Genomic DNA, 19,860 nt, shown 5'->3' with positions numbered 1-19,860 from the left:
AATTATCGCAGAGAAAGCACGGCAACTTCACTCGGATATCGTCAAGAGGCAACCTGGAAGTTCGTCATCCATTGATGATTTCAAGGCTAGCCACGAATGGTTTGAGACCTTTAAGCATCGTACAGGGATTCATAGTGTCATTCGTCATGGTGAGGCAGTCAGTTCTGACGATAAAGCTGCCGGTAGAAGAAGGCTACGTTCCTCATCAAGTGTTTAATGCTGATGAAACCGGCCACTCCATTCCATCAAGCCATCAACGACCATCACAAAGGTAAATAAAACAACTTTATTACACTGTACAGTTTATTTCTTTAATTACAATACCATAGCACATGTATTATACATAAAATAAGGTGTATTTTTGTGTAATTTTAAGGCTTAGAAAATTAGAAAGTAGAAAATTATGTTTTATGGGGACCTGAGAACAGATTGTTCTCATTTTAATTGTGTTCTAAGGGAAATTAATGTTTGGCATGCACACTTTTTGCCATACACTCTCTGTCTGGGAACCAATTGAGTTTGTAAGCCAAGGTTTCACTGTATATGTGGTTTAAATCTGGGAGTGATAAGAAAAACTGCAAATTGTATTAAAAGAATTGGCCACAATGACCCCAACATGAATTAAAACCAAAGTGGCAGTCATTTGGTGTTTTTGGAACTGGCCTCCTACAGTTTTTTTGTGGGTCTCTTCATGATGAACGTTTTGATCTACGTTTGCCTATGTCACCACATAGCAATTTGGTCTCTGGTGGGGTTTCTTTAGAGTTGTAAGTTTTATCGTAAGTCATCAGACTTTACCGCCATGCTTCAGCTACGTTCAGGGACGAAAACCTCATTCTGTATTACAGTAAAGTCTCGTTATATCGATATCGGATATATCGATAGTCCCGGTTATATCGATACTATTTCTATGCACGCACAGAGAAAATTACATGCAAACAGGGTCGGATATATCGATAGTCCCGGTTATATCGATATTTTTTCGGACTCCCTTGAATATCGATATAACGAGACTTTACTGTATTTTATTTTCTGTGTAGATAGTATTTAGGGTTTCAATTGAATAGACATTATAAAGTGAATCGAATTCATCAAGTTTGCCTTTCAAGGACCCTGAGAACGTCCAAAATGACCATAAGTAGTTCTGGGTTAGCTGCTTTTAACCAAAATGATAGATTCCCTGTGTTTTTGTTGGTCTACTCTTGATAGAGATGTCTACCAAATTTCATGATGTAGTTTTGTGGCCTAAACTTAAATGTTGTGTGTACTCACCCATAACTCTTACCAAACATGGGTCATGGTCCCTAATCCCTTCAAATAGTGATACTCCACTTTACATTTAGAGTTCAACCCATAGCTGTTTGGTCAGCTATAATTTTTTGTCATGGGCCCCCAACCTAAATGTTGGGGCGCAAGCTAAAATTTCAGCCTAACTTTCAATGTGGCAACTAACCAAAGATGAGTCTACACTTGTATGTTTCTGTCTACGTGTGTGTTTATGTCTGTATATCTTGTCATTTTTTCTGATATGCAGCTCAACCAAGCAGCTGCCAAGAGCTTAGCAGGCTGTTGCTAGGCGATGGCATTTCGAATCAATCTTTCTCTAGATGTCAGAGACATCATCTTGTTGTCTCCTGTTGTGTTTTTTTGCCTTTTCCCTTTAATAGCGTAAACTGAAAACTGACACCTGCCTCGTTTTCACAGTGACATTTGAGCCTCTTCAATCGTGTCCGAAACCGGGAGAGTCAATGTATTACTGCTGCAATGCATCATACACAGAGCCGTTCTTCATATTCGTGTAATCCTATCTTGTTTATTTTTATTTTTTTGGCAAGTAGCGTGATCATAACAGCAACAGGAATCTCCCCGTGAGGTGTTTTGACTGCTCCAGAACCTTTAATCCCACCGATGTGCCTCAACAGCGTGTCGACACTCTGTCGCGCTCAACTAATGGCGGGAATATAAAAAGATCGTATTACCGCGGATAATCCCGCACTTTCCGACACAGCCCCCACGCTTTTTTAGGTCTAAAAGAATGCACATTTAGTCACTGGGATCTACTTTGTAAACTCTGTTGCTCACAGAAATATAGATTTTAAAAATAATAATAAAGTCATGTGTGTCCCTTGAGAAAGCTTATACAGTGGCACCTTGGCTTACAAACTTAATTGGTCTTAAAACGTAAAATATAGCTATATGCTGTGGAATCTTTGTAAAATACACTCAGTAAAAGTCATTTCAAGTGATGTTACAAATTATGGACACAACTTGTCCGGAGGCGTAGATTGTCCTTTAAGCGTGGTTGGAAAACCCGAATAGACAACAAAAAGCAGTATAGAGGATTCTACGAACAAGACACATGAGCAAAGGCAGTGGTCCAGAGCAATAGTCCGACAAGGGAGGCATGTAGTCCGTGGCTTAAGTAGGCACCATGTGATTGCCCAGGTGTGCTGCTGGAAAATGGCGCCCCAGCAAAAACAAGGCGAAACGTGAAGGAAGGGCAGACTTTACAGAGTCAAAATCTCTGTACTGTGTGAAGCCTGAACGGTGGGGAGGAACGGCTCAAAAATTTTAAGTTAGTCTCTGTCATCGATGTTCGATCGGACACTGTGGACAAAGGCTCAAACCCAGAAAGATTTTCTTTTACTGCCGGCAGGAGACGCAGTCATTCATGACAGACGTCTACATTCTGCAGCCCTCTGCCAAGCTATTTATTGAGAGTATATGCAAATTAAAGTGAACCATTTGTAAAACAGTTGTCTTGATTAGAATACCACACCTCTTGAGTTCTAAGTACGAACAGCTGTAAGCAAAAAAAACATTGCCTTTTCCATGAACTGATAAATTTATAACCTGGCTAATGAGCTCTTCCTGTGAAGGAGTTTCAAGTCGTACATTGCTCCTGTGATAAAGGAGTTTCCCAAGTGCTAAATTCTGTGCAAGGCCAGATCTCCTAGATGAAGCTGTGTCTGTTGACCTCAGATTGACCCCAGATTGTCTGTGCTTCAATTGTGTATTCGAGTCACACATGTTGACTAAGCATATAACAGCATGCAACTTTTAAATATGATAACTTCTTATCCTCCATCAGTTTCATACTGGATGGCCTGTGTGGAAACTCAACGTAGTGTTGAGATCTTTTTCACCGGTGCCCAAGGATATAGCGGAGAAAAGTCAAAAGGGGTGCGAGATCAAGGAGCAGATGGTCGGGTTAATGTAGCCCGCTAACCCCAACGTGGATTGGCAGATCACAGCTAAGCGTGCCTTCGATGCGGCCTGGTAGCGGTTTCTCGGCATGATCATCTGTCTGACCACCCCCCCCCCCCACATCCACCCCCGACTCCCTCCAGGGACCAATTAGACGGGTAGGGGGAAGCGCTGGAAATAGGAGACTACCTGCAACCATGCAGTTCATTCCGTAATTGATGCCCCAAAGGTACGCGTACACACCTTGACGCATAATGGCCGAAAACTGAAGATTTTTTTTTTTTTTTCACGACGACTCATTTGCTCACACTTAACGTCAGCTGTGATTATGCCTTTAACACCACTGAAGGAATTCAGAGGAGAAAAGAAAAAAAATGGGTGTCTCACTCTCTACCACTGATCCGTGAAGGTCCTGTCTTTTTCATTGAAATTCATGTGCTTGTAGAATCACCCCCACCTCCAAAAGATGCAATGAAAATGTAAATGTACCCCCACCCCTCTGGATAATTAGAATCAATTACCATCAAGCATTTGCGTTCATGATGAGAGGACAGACACAAAGTCATCAAAGATCCTCAGGTTCAAAATACACAAGTCGTCAGCCATCTTGGTTTTAAAATGATGTTTCCTGGAAGTCTATGGAGGTCCCAAACAATGATTACATTTATGTATTTATACATACATACAAAGTTGATTATAAGCAGTCTGCATGTGTGACTTTGAATACACCAACGTTCCCAGACAGGACACATCAACACACACCACGGTGCACCCTCGCGCACGCCAAACTGTCATCATCACGAGGAAGCAAAGTACACCGCAAATGCTTATGGATTAAACAGCAGTTGAAACATGATCTCAACGTATACACTTTATATGCAATTGGAGTGCTTTTAATCCAGCTCAAGTTGCCCACCGAGTTGCCCCGCCGACCCAGCTAAAGACCAATCGGATTCGCCGAGCTCTTCCGTCGACAAAACTGACATTTGACATGACCCAAACGCGAGGTTTCTTGCTTTTAATCAACGAAACGGTGCAAGGAGCCTTATTCAGATGCGATAAGAATACATTTCGTTTGGGACATCGCTATAAAACGTTTTTCTGATGTCAGTTAGGAAACAAAAAAATGGTGTCGGTTGTCCTTTAAAGGACACATCAGTATTTTACCCCTGTCAACACTTAGCAGGGCGCGTTCACTGTTCTCTCGGTTGACGTCTGCATACTTTCAGTGGCATAAACACACTGTGAGCCAGAAACATTTTTTTTTCAATACCTTTCATTGTCACATTCTATTTTTAAGTGCTTTTTTTTTTTTCACTTTTTTGGTGTGTAACTCCCACCGAGATGTGAGAGCAGAGAGAGAGAAAGAACGTGTCTCAAAAGAGGCTTGCATGAAGATTGGCAGGGAGGTGGTTCAAAGTCCCTGGAGAATTCAAGTGAAACGGTGACAACAACAAAAAAAAAAGAAGACACAGCGGAGTTTAGCGTTCTGCATGTATTTATTAGCGTTCAACTCCTACAAGTGAAGACTGTGAACTAAAGTGACCCTAAAATTTAAAAAAAAGCTGCTCTAAAATGACATTCAAGTAGTGTCTTAAAGAGGTGACTAATAAAACAGAAATGTGTTTTTTTTTTCAAGCCAAAAAGCCGTTTTCACTTCAATATGAATTTGATTGGCATGTCAATCATGAATAGACCAACAAAAATGCCCCAAAGTGGTTGTTTCCCGATCATTGTAATTTCTAGCGGATCTTAACTCATTCACTGCCAGACGATGCGCAAAAATGTGTCCACTCCAGTGCCAGGGTTTTTGTCATTGTCACTCAACTTCCAGGACCCACAGAATATTCAGTTTTAGGACGACATAAACATTCAATACAGCGTTAGAAACCTTAGACTCTCTTCTTTTGTCAGGAGAAAAGAGTTTTTCCTAAGTTATATGGGTCTGGAGTTATTTGAGCTTGAAATGGGGGCAGCTGTACAAAATACAATACATTGTTGATTTATATAGTGCTTTTTTACTTTGTTACTTCCGGGTTGAGTGAACGCTGGTGCATGTGGCTGCCACTGCTCACCCGCAGAATAAATATCCTGTGACTGTAAAGTGTCCTTGAGAGTTTTGAAAGGCGCTTCTAAATGAAATTTATGATGATGATGATGATGATGATGATGATGATGATGATGATGATATTATTATTATTATTATTATTATTATTATTATTATTATTATTATTATTATTATTATTATTATTATTATTATTATTATTTTTATTATTATTATTATTATTATCTATTAGCTAGCTAGCTTTCTATCTATTGGGTAGCTATTTAGCTAGTTATCTATTGGCTAGCTATCTAGCTATCTATCTATTAGCCGGCTAGATAGCTATCTAGCTAGCTATCTAACATGTCCTGTGACTGAAGTGACCTTGAGAGTTTTGAAGAGATTATTATAATAATAATAATAATAATTATTATTATTATTATTATTATTATTATTATTATTATCATCATCAGACATATTATTATTATTATTATTGGTATTATTATCTATTGGCTATCTATTAGCTAGCTAGCTCTCTATCTATTTGAGTTACTTCCGGGTTGAGTGAACGCTGGCGCGCGTGTCTACCGCTGCTCACCTACAGACCAACTTATCCCCATGACTGTAAAGTGACCTTGAGAGTTTTGAAAAGTGCTTACAAATGAAATGTATTATTATTATTATTATTATTATTATTATTATTATTACCTATTGGCTTTCTATTAGCTATCTGGCTAGCTGGGTGGCTATCTCGCTAGCTATCCATTAGCTGTCTGGCTATCTATCTAGCGTGTGGCAGGCTATCTATTAGCTATGTATTAGCTAGCTAGCTTTCTATCTATTTGAGTTACTTCCGGGTTGAGTGAACGCTAGCGCGTGTCAGCCGCTGCCCACCCACAGAAAAACTTATCCCCATGACTGTAAAGTGACCTTGAGAGTTTTGAGCGCTTAGAAGCCGCTTAGAAATGAAATTTATTATTATTATTATTATTATTATTATTATTATTATTATTATTATTATTATTATTATTATTATTATTAAGGCAATAGATAATAATAATAATAATAATCCCTCCCTCCATGACGATCTCAAACTAGTGATTTTTTTCCAACTCCGTCTTTTGAGATGCTAATGACAGTTTGTGTGATTGTATCCTAGTTCCAATGCTCAGCAAGCCTTCCTGTTGGAGAACGTTCCCTGCACCAGCACCGCTTTGCCCTGCCAGAACCTTGGCCGGATGTTCACCATCCACTGGGACCAGTCGGACCTTGGCTCCATCCCCAATGCCATCATGGCCACCTTTTTTGACATCTACGAAGACGTGAGTCGATCTTGCTCTTTTTTTTTTTTTTGGCCTCTTTACGTCTCTTTTCTTCTTTTTTTTCTGTGTGTGACGTCTGTTATTAAAGAATTGGATGGCAGATGTAAGAACAAGAAGAAATCCAACATCACCAGAATCTGAGCTTTCCTTCTAAAGCACAAAAGTGGATTAGGTCTTAAGCTTTCCCACCACTCATATCAACAAAAATGACTTTCTTCCCTGCCTAAAAGTAGTGTTTGAGCCATGCGCACAACGTGTGTATTTATTTGTGTGTGGGCTTTATTAACGTCTGCATGTTTGTAAGCTATGTGTGCGTGTGTATGTGTGTGTTTCTGGGATGTCGCGACTACGGTTAAAGGCACATTCAACTCCACGAGGCGACTTTCAGCCAGCTGTTGTTTGTGCAAGATCAGACTTCCATTTCTTGCCATTGTGCTCCCATGGCTACACACATACACACACGCATACGTGCACACACACACACACACACACACACACACACACACAAACACTCACACACACACTCTTATCAGCACAGCGCTCCATCAATCTGGAGTGGATGGATGGATTTGGATGGATGCATGGAAGGATAAATGGATGGATAAATTGATGGAGGGATGGCTATTGGATGGATGATCGGTGGATGGATGGGTGGATGATGGATGGATGGTAGAAGATCACTTTGGATGGAAGGATGGATGGATTTGGATGGATGGGTGGATAAATGGATGGAGGGATGGCTATATGGATGGATGATAGATGGATGTATGGGTGGATGAATGGATGGATAAATGGATGGACGGATGGTAAAAGATCACTTTGGATGGATGGATGGATTTGGATGGATGGGTGATGCATGGGTGGATAAATGGATGGAGGGATGGATATATGGATGGATGATAGATGGGTAGATGAATGGATGGATAAATGGATGGATGGTAAAAGATCACTTTGGATCGATGGGTGGATGATAGATAGGTGGATAAATGGATGGATGGTAAAAGGTCACTTTGGATCGATGGGTGGATGGTTTTGGATGGATGGATGAATCGGTGGGTGAGTGGGTGGATGGATGGATCGATGGATGGGTGGGTGAGGTGGGTGTGTAGATGGATTGATGGATGGATAAATTGATGGATGGATAAATGGATGGATGGACATATAGAGGGATGGGTGGATGAATGGATGGATGGTAAAAGATCACTTTGGAAGAAAGGATGGATGAGTGGGTGAATGGATGGATGGATGGTTATGAAGTTGTTTTTGTTTATTCTTTTGCAAATATGCAAATGTTCCTGTTGTATTTGGATCTACTATAGATAGGCACTTATGTTTGTTTCCAAATCAAATCATGTCCAAACAACTGCCCCTTGCACAATTCCTCCTCCCCCTATTTCACTCCAAAGGAATCCATTGAAAAAGACAACTATCATGATACAAGTTGTGTTGTTTTGGTACGCAGGGCGTATTGGACATGCTGGTGGTGAGTCAGGTGGAGGGCAAGAAAGACTTGGTCATCCACGCCTTGAAGAACAACTTTGAAGCCGACGCCTACTTTGTCAAAGTCATGGGTGAGTCACTTTTTGCGCCACTATCCTCTTCTCGCCACTCTTCGTTTTTCTCTTCGCCCTCCAGGAAAATCTCCTGTTTCATCAGGAGGGGGTTTAGTAATTTCACTATTTTATCATTTTGCATACATTTTTTTGCCTTTGTTCCCCCTCCCGGACTCATTAGCGTAAATCAACCCAAGCAACTATTTTCTCCTCTTTTTTTTCCCACTCCACCTCCATTGTGGCGAGCAGATGGTGGTGACTATTATCTGCCGTCTGTAATTTAGATTCTCAGCCTCGAGCTCCGTCTTCATGCGAGGCGAGAAAGAGACTAGGCGGGGGGGGGGGTGAAATGTATTCAGGGAGGAACATTACATTGCATTTAATTTGCCTCCCCGCATCACATTCGGAAAAAGTACTTGAGATGCCAACATGGGCCACGATTGCTATCTGTTCAGGATTGATGGATCTGAAAAAAATGTGTCTACTGCAGTGCCAGGGTTTTTGTCATTTTTACTCAAATTGCAGGACAAACAGAATATTGAGTTTTAGGACTACATCAACATCAGGGATGAGAATTTTCTGCCGATCGTCGGATTTCCGACTTTTTCAGACCCAATAACCAGATAAAACTAAATATGTACAGTGGGACCTCGGTTTATGAACCCCACATTTATTATACATAAAATAAGGTATATTTTGTGTAGTTTTAAGGCTCATTTAGCAAAAGAATTATGTTTTATGGGGACCTGGGAACGGATTATTCTCATTTTAATGGTTTCCTATGGTAAATTAATTTTTGGGATACACATTTTGCCTCTGTCACACTCTGTCTGCGAACCAATTAAGTTCGTAAGCCAAGGTCCCACTGTATATATGTATTTTTTCAGACTTTTTTCTCATTTGTCATTCTCATCCCTGAAACATTCAATGCAGCGTAAGAAATCTTAGAATCTCTTCTTTCATCAGAAAAAAAGAGTTAATTCCTAAATGATATGGGTCTGGGGTTATATGAGCTTGAAATGAGGCTGGCAGTCCAAAATACAATGCAATACATAGATATTGAAGCTAACATGGAAATAAAGAAATACTGCCCCCTTGTGGAAGGAAAAAAAACATTGCCCGAGGTCTGGCCAGCTTTATCGGCACCCAAACAAGAACAACCAAAACCCGAACAAATTCGGCAATGGTGCACTACGTCATATTTTCTATGAAGATAAGGACAGTGTTTTTCTGAGTATAATAAATTAAAACATATTTTTATATTTGACACATATTTTGACACCTCATGATGGCACTATGAACATTTATTTTTGGGACATTTTTGGCAACATATACTCCCCCCAAAATAAAAAAAGGAAAATCTAACCAATAATATTGATAGGCGTCTATTTGATATTTTTTTTTAGGTGGTTGGGGGGGGTTATAAATATTCATCGGATTTATTATTTCCGACACGCTTTCAACCAGACATCCCATATTATTATTATTTTCTTGCATTCGCAGCATCCAGACAGCTACTTTTCAAGTTAAATTGTCGCTACCTGGCAACATGTGAGGCGAGCAATAAATAGTCCCATAGAAAGCAAACGGATTGTGGTTAAGGGAGGGGGTGGCAGGATTGGAGGCACGTTAGGTGTAATCTGTCACTCCGTGCGGCTCATTAGTAGGAAAAGAGCATCGTTCATCCTTATTTAATTTTTTTTTTCTGCAACACAGTTGGCGAACAGTTGTTCCCTTGTCTTTTGGGAGGGGTGGGCGATGTATGTATGTATGTGTGTGTAAGTTGCTCATCTTCTTCCTGCAAACACACACACACACACACGTGCACGTGCATACACACACTTGGATCATCAATGTACAGTTATAAATAAAACAACACTTTAATACGCACTGTGTTTAACAGACTCTACAGACGAGAAGATGTTTAACAGCCGCCAGATAAATATAGACAGCCCTATTTACATCAAAATACCAACCGGTGAAATAAGGCCTATATCAGATGAAGGAAAATGTAAAAAAAAATACAGTGATACCTCAGTTTACGAACACTTTAGCTCACGAAATCTTCGTCTCACGAATAATAAATTCGCGAGCATATAGTCTTGGCTGACGGACTCGTTTTCAGCGGACAAACTAAGCCACACAGCGCCACGGTGGCTGGCGGACTAGTTTTTGTCAACCCACTTTCTTTGAGTGCAGACGTGATTTGTTATCGAGTGGAGTACTTTTGCTGTTATGGGACAGAAAAAGACCCCACCACAGGCTAGTGTTAAGCCAAAGAAGACATTAAAGAAAGTTACGGACAAGCAGAAAAAGGAGATCATCGAAAAACACCAACGAGGTGTGCGTTTGTGTGACTTAGTGGCCCCGTAGCAGTATGCTAAATCGACCATTGCTACGTGTGGCTAAATGTGTTTCTGTGTTGTCTAAGCAACGGTCTTAGGTAATAGAAGAGGTTGAAAAACGTTTGTTGATTTGGAGTATAGTTTTTGCTTTTTTGACCATTTTGTGTTTGGGAACCTTTTACTGAGCGAGTTGCTTGTTCTGTAGCCATAAAGGAATTTTTTTTGTTTCCTAACTGTCATCAGAAAAACGTTTTATAGCATCGAAAATACCCAAAACACGGAGGCTGATATTTTTCGTCAAATGCAAAACACCAATAAAATGACTTAAAATTTCCCAAAACTGCCACAAAATGCTTGGAACTGAGGATATTCAGAAAGTCCCGCCCCCTTATTCGTGAGGCCAGGCCTCCTTCACAAACTGCCTTGCTCCAGAATCAAAACAATGGCTTCAGAGAGTTCAGATTCGGAGAAGATGCTTTCTTGTTACTCATCCAGTTATGAATATGATTCCAATAGTTCTGAAGAGGAAAGCATAAATGTTTGCAATCGATTCACTTCCGTATCATTTTGAGGCGTCTGGACTCCAATGTAGCGTCCCCGAAAATGCACAAGATGGCACCCAAGCTCGTTGGAAATGGGCTGATTTGTCTGCTGGGAATTTGTGTCAACTGACACCTTCTTTATGCGTGTTACCACAATTGGCTGCGACACACAACGATTCACCATCGCATTATTTATGTAGTTTTCCTTCTAATTTCGCCATCAACACGGTGTTTTCAGACGAAAAAAAGTACCCAAAATGCATTGTGTGTCGCTTTCTCGGTCACGGGCGTTCCCTCCATCAGGCATCCGTCAGGCATCGTCATCAACTCGAAAACAAGACTTCCTCTTGGAGTCTTAAAATGTAAAAGATTGCTATATGCGGTGCAATCTTTGTCAAATGCGCTCAGTAGAAGTCATTTGAAGTGATTTTACAAATTATGGACACAACTTGTCCTTTAACAATTTTGGCGTTTCCCGTACAAACTTTCTTATATGTCGTCGTACACATCTAAAAATGTGCAAAAATGGCACAGAATATGGCAAAATACAGCTGGTTGACAGGTATGAATTTTGACGTAAGTGATGGAAGCTACTCTCTAGGAGTAGTCTGCCTTTAAAGAACCCCCGCAAATGGGCAAAACAGACTCGCTCAGTAACTTTGATACGATGACAGGGACGATCCTTCACGCGGTGACTGATGATGGCCGCTCGCGTTAAGGCGGCGCCGATGTGAGAGACGCTAGAGGACATGCCGTCGTCCTCGAGACAGCAGCTCCAACGTGGATGGATGATGATGCCACCATTTTGATAATGGGTCTGGAAATTGAGAACTGCTTGCTGTATGTGATGAAAGAAAATCTGTGGTTAGTCTATGTGGAGCACGCGTGTAGATTTAGAACAAAGGTCCACTTTTCTCTGTGAAAAGTGTGCGGAAATGCAAATTTGCACTTTGACCCCCAATATATAATAATAATAATTTGTGTCAACTTACACCTTCACCATTACGTTATTTATGTAGTTTTCCTTCTAATTTCGCCATCAACACTGTGTTTTCAGATGAAAAAAAAGTACCCAAAATGCATTGTGTCGCTTTCTCGGTCAGGGGCATTCCTTCCGTGACGTCAAAATCTTCCTGAATATGTCGGAATCTGTCCTTTAAAGGAAAACCGACCCCTCCGGACAAGTTGTGTCCATAATTTGTAAAATCACTTCAAATGACTTCTACGAGGCGTATTTTACAAAGATTCCAACGCGTATATATATTTAACGTTTTAAGACTCACGCTGAATATTCAGGCAGTCTTGTTTTCCAGTTGATGACGATCCCCACGTGACGTCACGTCAGGAACGCCCCTGACCGAGAAAGCGACACACAATGCATTTTGCGGTACTTTGTTTGGTCTGAAAACCTCGTGTTGATCCGTTTTGATGGCGAAATTAGAAGGAAAACACATAAATAACGCGATGGTGAATCGTTGTGTGTAGCACCAAGACAACTATTTGATATTCGCTGACATAAATTCCCAGCAGACAAATCAGCCCATTTCCAACGGAGCTTGGGCGCCATCTTGTGCATTTTATGGGCACTACATTGGAGGCCAGACGGCCAGACAGCTCGATTGCAAACATGTATGCTTTCCTCTTCAGAACTATTTGAATCGTATTCATAACTGGATGAGTAACAAGAAAGCATCTTCTCCGAATCTGAAGCCATTGTTTTGATTCTCAAGCAAGGCAAAGACATCTTGGCGTGACGTCACGAACAAGGAGGCGGGACCTTCGGAAACTGGCCATTTCCGGTTTCATTTTGAAGTAGTTTTTGGGACACTTGAAGTCATTTTTATTGGTGCTTTTCATTTGACTAAGAATAGCCTGTGTTTTGGGTATTTTAGATGCTATTAAAAAAAATGTTCTGGTGTCAATTAGGAAACAAAAAAAATGGTGTCGGTTGTCCTTTAAGTAAAATGTAGCACTTCGTCATGGTCGCAAATATTTTTTATAACGAAGCAAACGTCATTGTCAGAGGACCGGAAAAAAATAGAGAACTGCCAAACGGCTATGAAGTGAGCCTACAAAGCAGAGTGGTGCTCCACTTTAAAGACACAACATGGAGCCAGTGTCGACAGATGGAGTCGATCGCTCATTGCTCGCCGGGAAGTCTTAACTTCTAAAATTTTAAATGCGAGAAGCGGAATCTCTTCTACGCTCGATGCGTGCGCGTGAGACGCCGACACAGAGTGACAGGCAGAACTGTAGCGCTTGATTAGTTTCCTGCTCACTTATTAGCATGCAGATTAGCCGCATTGAATAACATCTTTGAGACATTTTCTCTCTCTCTCTCTCTCTCTCTCTCTCTCTCGCCCAACCCCCACCAACCAACCCCTCTGTCGCTCGCCTACTGTCAATCATCCTCCTACTCCTTTGTCTTCAGCACTCTGGCCAACATCCTCTTCTTCATCCTACTTCAGCTTGTCACTCCCGAGTTGTCATTTCTATTTGCGTATGAAGCCCTCCCCCTTTCAGTGCACGTGTCCGTGGGAGGATTGGAATTTAGGGCTGAATGTGGGGACTAGGCAGACAGCTGATACAATAATGATACATATACAGTGATACCTCGGTTTACGAACCCCTTGGCTTATGAACTTTTCGGTTTACGAACGTTAAATTTATGAAAATTTTACCTTGGCATACCTACATACTATTTTTCAGGATACACACGGAGCTGCCACAATGAGTGATGTGTCGTTCGCGAACGAACCCGTTCTCCTAACAAGAAAATGGTTGCCGGCTTGTTTTTGTCCTCTATTCCCCGCCCACAGTCGTCGGTTAAAGCCACGTGATTGGTCAAGGGCCACGGAGATGGTTAAACATTAAAGAGACAGGCAGACGACAGTGAGAGAGTTTCAACTTTGATAGTTCAAAGGCAAAGTGTAGACTGCAAGGTTAAAATTCCCATCAAACAACCTGCACAAGCCATTGGTACACTTGATGCAAAAAGCAATCAACCCAGCTAAACAGAATACAATTGATTGAGGAACTTGATAAAATTATCGCAGAGAAAGCATCTACAAAGGGATCATTCCTCAAGATGGTGAAAGAAGAAGGTTCTGTTCCTCATCAAGTGTTTAATGCTGATGAAACCGGCCACTCCATTCCATCAAGCCATCAACGACTATCACAAAGGTCAATAAAACGACTTTATTCTACAGTACAGTTTATTTCTTTGATTATAATACCATAGCACATTTATTATATATAAAATAAGGTATATTTTGTGTAGTTTTAAGGCTTAGAAAATTAGAAAGTAGAAAATCGTGGACACCTGGAAATGGATTATTCTCATTTTAATGGTTTCCTATGGGAAATTATTTTTTGGGATACACCCTTTTTGCCTTATACACAATTTTTTGTGATGTCAGTTAGGAAACAAAAAAATTATGTCGGTTGTCCTTTAAGTACTTCATCGGTTGAACTACATCAGTATCAACTGCCAACTGTGAACGAAGCTCACCTGTCACATTGCATGCTAGTTCGTGGTTGTGCAGAATGTGCGTGTTAGCATGTATGCTTGTAGTCATTAACGCTGACACAGCACATCATGGCCCCCTCCGACACGGACTGCTTCTCACATTTCGTCTGTTTATATGCGTGTATGTTTGTGATGTCATTTGACCTGACAGCGAAGCCCAGTCGAAGCGCAGGTGAGGTCCAAGTGCAAAAAAAACTGAGCTCGGTGAGGTTAAAAAAGACACACACGGAGACTGAGGGCTGCGCATTTTAGATACTCGGAGCATGCTTTTGACCAAGAGCTAATTTTAGCAAAATTACATAAGAGCACAAGGGAGAATTGTAGCACATTGGGACTCCACCTGTGCTAGCCAAAACAGCAGCACCTTGACATACAGTTTCTCAAATACATTTCACAGCAGTTTTGAATTACGGGTTGGATTGTGTATGCTAAAAGCAAAAACATTGAGGATGACAGTTATATACAGTGATACCTTGCCTTACGAACTTAATTTCCAATCCATAATCTTTAATGACTGAATCAAGCATCGGTATCGTAGTGGGCTTATGCAACTGGATCAAAGACAGAAGTCACGGTCTTTAACAATGTATTGATGGGGGGAAAAAAATGATCAAATGTAATGTGAACACATAATTCATATGAGTGGATTTCACAGTGTCTCTTATCACTGGAAATGACCTGAGCAAGACGTCTAATTCAGATATCGAAATTGAGCAAAAGGATAATGAATACCCTACACGTAGTGTGGGGAAAAATTGTCTTTGTGGATCTAAAATTCAACTTTTGTTCCCTGACAATGTAATCTTTAACACTCAAACTGTACCCTCTGCAACTTGAACAGACCCACATAGTACCTCCATAATGCTCATCGCATTCATTCATTCATTCCCCTCCTCTACTGCCAGCTGAGTCCCACCACGGACGGCGCTCTGCACGAGATAGACGGGAGTGCATTTGATCACAGGAGATACCGACGAGGTGCTGAGCGCTAGAACGCATTTGAGTTATTTCCAGGCGCACTCGCTTGTTATGTGTCAGCTTGGGATGGAAGCGTGTTCAACAAAAGCCGGCTGGTAGTAAATGATCCGCGCAATGTCAGTCAAGCCTGAACATACTCTCGAAACTCTGTGACTGGTTTTTAAAAGTATCGGTCTTTGCTTTGACTCTTCAGAGTCTTGGTCTTTGGTTGAGTTCCTCAAAAGCGTAAATTTTTCAAGACTCTTCAATGTCTTGGTCACGGTACGTCAAAATCTTGCTGGAACCTTTGTCTCTGCATCTCAAAGGCTTGGTCTCGCCTTGGACTAGACCAGGGGTAGGTCACCTTTGGTCCAAAGAGGTGAATTCCTGGTCTAGACTCTTAAAAGTCTTTGTCTTTACTTGGTCTCAATGGATATGGTCTTCAATGACCAAGACTCTGTGGACTGCACACCAGATCGAGGTCTATGAGGACCTGAGACTAAGACTTGGGAAAGGCAAGACCAAGACTTTTAGGAGATTAGACCACATTTTGACCAAGTTTTGGAATGAATTCAGAGCACTGAGTTAAGAGAAAAGTCAAGACTAAGGAGTCCGGGCAAGGTTTTTGAAGCGAGTTAATACCAAGACATTGAGGACTCCAGACAAAGTCAGTTTAAAGACTTTGAGGAACTATCAGGGATTTTGTCAGGTTCAATGCTCTTTAATGATAACACACCTAAAAAAAAGAGCAATAATGAATTACGCACCTCTTTTTAGTTTAATAACTACACCATACTTCACAAAGCAGAGTAGCACTTTGATTAAAAAAAAAGTGCGAAGTGCAAAACAGGCTTGAAACCAGTCATCCGACCATGAATGAGACTTAATAAACATAAGTGGACGAAGAAAGGAGGATCGTGGACCATTGGACAACAATCAAAAGCATTTTGGAGTCTTTTAGCCTTAAAGACATCAAAGCCCCACCGCAGTCCACTCAAATGGACAAAATGACATGGCATTATAGTTATTTGTCCCATTTATTTCACGTAAACATGGCGCCATCTTCACACAGTCACATATCATGTCTCAGAGAACTTTTTTTCACACATTGTTGTAAGAAAAGTGTTAAACGTATTTAGAAATGTGCACAGGTGTCAATATAACAAGTCACATCAGAACGCAAAGAGTGAAAGTCAACAATTGTTTGATTAATAATAATAATAATCCATTTAATTTCCAAGCGCCTTTCAAAACTCTCAAGGTCACTTTACATACATTTGTAAGCATCACCTAAATTGTATTTCATGCTCATGTGCTGAAATATAAGCCATAAAATGGCTACCTGGCTGGCTATCTCTTAGCTACCTAGCTGGCTATCTATTAGGTAGATGGCTGGCTGTTAGCTGGCTATCTATTAACTAGCTGGCTGTTAGCTGGCTACCTAGCTGGCTGGCTACCCGGATGGCTATCGAGTTGGCTACCTAGCTGGCTATCTATTAACTACATATCTTGCTATCTATTGACTACCTGGCTGGCTATCTATTAGCTATCTGGCTAGATGGCTAGCTATTAGCTAGCTAGATAGCTTTCTCTCGATTTGCGTTATCCCTGGTTGAGCGAAAGCTGGCGCGTGTGACTGCCACTGCTCACCCACGGGAAAAAAAACTTATGTGACTGTAAAGTGACCTTGAGAGTTTTGAAAGGCGCTTAGAAATTAAATGTATTATTATTATTATTATTAATGTGTGCGGTCGTGCAGAGAAATGGGCGATAATTTTAGAACATTTTGGAATACAATAATCCTCCTTCATAGGGATGACATTCCAAATACACCCCAGGCATTTTTTATAGCACTTAAAACTTTTTTTACTTGTTTAAAACAACCCAAACACATTTAGTGAGATAGATCAATAGATAAACAAAGAAAATGTACAAAGTGTATTAAAAAATAATCATTAGCAAGGCAGTTAATGTTGAAAAAATATCTATCTATAAAAAATCAGCGGTATAGCGCAATGGTATAAAACTGAAACATGATCGGGAAAGAATTGACTTTATGGCTGCAACAAAAAATGTAGGAAAAAAATGAAATTCTCTCTGTCTATTCTTTGTACCTTCATTTGAGTTGCAGATGTGGAGGCTTTTATGGTGTTTATTTGTCAGCCCAATAAAAAAACATCTAAATTGGTTACTTAGGCCGACCAAACAGCCAGCGGCAATAAAAGATAGAATAGTTTCATTACATCCTGGTCTTTCCATCCCTTGCTCTTTTTCTTCTTTTTGATCTTAATCCCGAAAGTCGCCATCTTAATCCCGAAAGTCGCCATGTCCGTTTCCTCGTCATCTCTGGATGACAGGAACCTTTTTCGATGTCCCTTTCCGGTTTCAGAGTCCTCAGAGTATTGCAGTGACCGACCCACCCTGAGACAAAGACAACATTTAGCTATCTATTTGCTTTTTATAAGCTAGCTAGCTGGCTACCTAGCTAGCTATATATTTGCTATCTATTTGCTATCTATAAGCTATCTAGATAGCTGCCTCGATGACTAGCTATTAGTTATCTATTGACTGGCTAGTTATCTGGCTGGCTACCTGGCTAGCTATCTATGATCTAGCTGGCTGGCTACCTAGCTAGCTATATATTTGCTATCTATAAGATATCTAGATAGCTGTCTAGATGGCGAGCTATTAGTTATCTGTTGGCTGGCTATCTAGCTAGTTATCTGGCTGGCTACTTGGCTAGCTATCTACTTGCTATCTATGAGCTAGCTGGCTGGCTACCGAGCTAGCTATATATTTGCTATCTATTTGCTATCTATTTGCTATCTATAAGATATCTAGATAGCTGTCTAGATGGCTAGCTATTAGTTATCTATTGGCTGGCTATCTTGCTAGTTATCTGGCTGGCTACCTGGCTAGCTATCCATGAGCTAGCTGACTGGCTACCTAGCTAGCTATATATTTGCTATCTATAAGATATCTAGATAGCTGTCTAGATGGCTAGCTATTAGTTATCTATTGGCTGGCTATCTTGCTAGTTATCTGGCTGGCTACCTGGCTAGCTATCCATGAGCTAGCTGACTGGCTACCTAGCTAGCTATATATTTGCTATCTATAAGATATCTAGATAGCTGTCTAGATGGCTAGCTATTAGTTATCTATTGGCTGGCTATCTTGCTAGTTATCTGGCTGGCTACCTGGCTAGCTATCCATGAGCTAGCTGACTGGCTACCTAGCTAGCTATATATTTGCTATCTATAAGATATCTAGATAGCTGTCTAGATGTCTAGCTATTAGTTATCTATTGGCTGGCTATCTGGCTAGTTATCTGGCTAGCTACCTGGCTAGCTATCTATGAGCTAGCTGACTGGCTACCTAGCTAGCTATATATTTGCTATCTATAAGATATCTAGATAGCTGTCTAGATGGCTAGCTATTAGTTATCTATTGGCTGGCTATCTGGCTAGTTATCTGGCTGGCTACCTGGCGTGCTATCTATGAGCTAGCCGGCTGTCTACCTTGCTCGCTATCTATTTGCTATTTATAAGCTATCTAGCTAGCTAGCTATTAGCTATCGAGCTAGCTTTCTATCTATTTGAGTTACTTCCGGGTTGAGTGAACGCTGGCGCTGCCACTGCTCACCCACAGAAAAACTGATCCTGTGACTGTAAAGTGACCTTGCGTGTTGGTATAACTGACGTGATGGCTAAGACGTGACAAAGCATCTGTTGGCTTTATGTCATTAAAGTCACCTGAAGTCCCCCAAATACCACCACCTGTTGTGGTTGTTTTAGCGCAAGATGATGTCGCCATGGAGCTCCTGTCACGCATTATTCATATTAGCATTCAAAGCAATGTAAACAGCTGGAGTGAACACAAATGCAAATGATGAGGCAAAAAAAATGTGGTTTTCACGGAGTATTAATTAGCAGTTCATTTGCCTCGGAGTCGCGAGTGTTTACCAGCTTGCCCTTTGTGTGCCATCCTTTGTTTAAATGCGACTCTTGTTTATGTTCCTGCATAGCATTTCTGCTTGCCGTCAATTTTCGGGACTCAGTCCGATATTTTTAAAAGGCTTTTTTTTCGGTCTGGCAATTTACAATCCTACAGAGTCCTTATTTCTAAGTTTCCAAGATATTTTCAGTGTTTTTAAAGGACAACCGACGCCCCCAGACAAGTTGTGTCCATAATTTGTAAAATTGTGTCCATAAAATTTGTAAAACACACTGCCGACATCACTTTATGGACGCTATCAATCACGACGACACTCCTTGTTACTTTTGTCGTCTTGTCCGTCTTCCAGATGTCCTCACAAGTTGCTTTTGTCCTCCATTTGCAATGTGGCCCCATTTGCAATGTGG

The 19,860-nt window shown here is 40.9% G+C and overlaps 1 protein-coding gene across 1 annotated transcript in view; it reads left to right on the top strand.

The window, feature by feature from the left end:
- Window positions 1-19,860, top strand: part of itfg1 (integrin alpha FG-GAP repeat containing 1) — a 99,797-nt gene that overhangs the window by 51,717 nt on the left and 28,220 nt on the right. The window contains exons 11-12 of the mRNA XM_088993183.1: window positions 6,411-6,573; window positions 8,036-8,144. Coding sequence (XP_088849309.1) covers window positions 6,411-6,573; window positions 8,036-8,144 — 272 coding nt within the window. The remainder of the gene's footprint in view (window positions 1-6,410; window positions 6,574-8,035; window positions 8,145-19,860) is intronic.

Source organism: Hippocampus bargibanti, linkage group LG03 (genome assembly GCF_051943395.1).
Source record: "Hippocampus bargibanti isolate YZ-2025 linkage group LG03, ASM5194339v1, whole genome shotgun sequence".
NCBI lineage: Eukaryota > Metazoa > Chordata > Actinopteri > Syngnathiformes > Syngnathidae > Hippocampus > Hippocampus bargibanti.
This window is presented reverse-complemented; position numbering and strand designations above follow the sequence as displayed.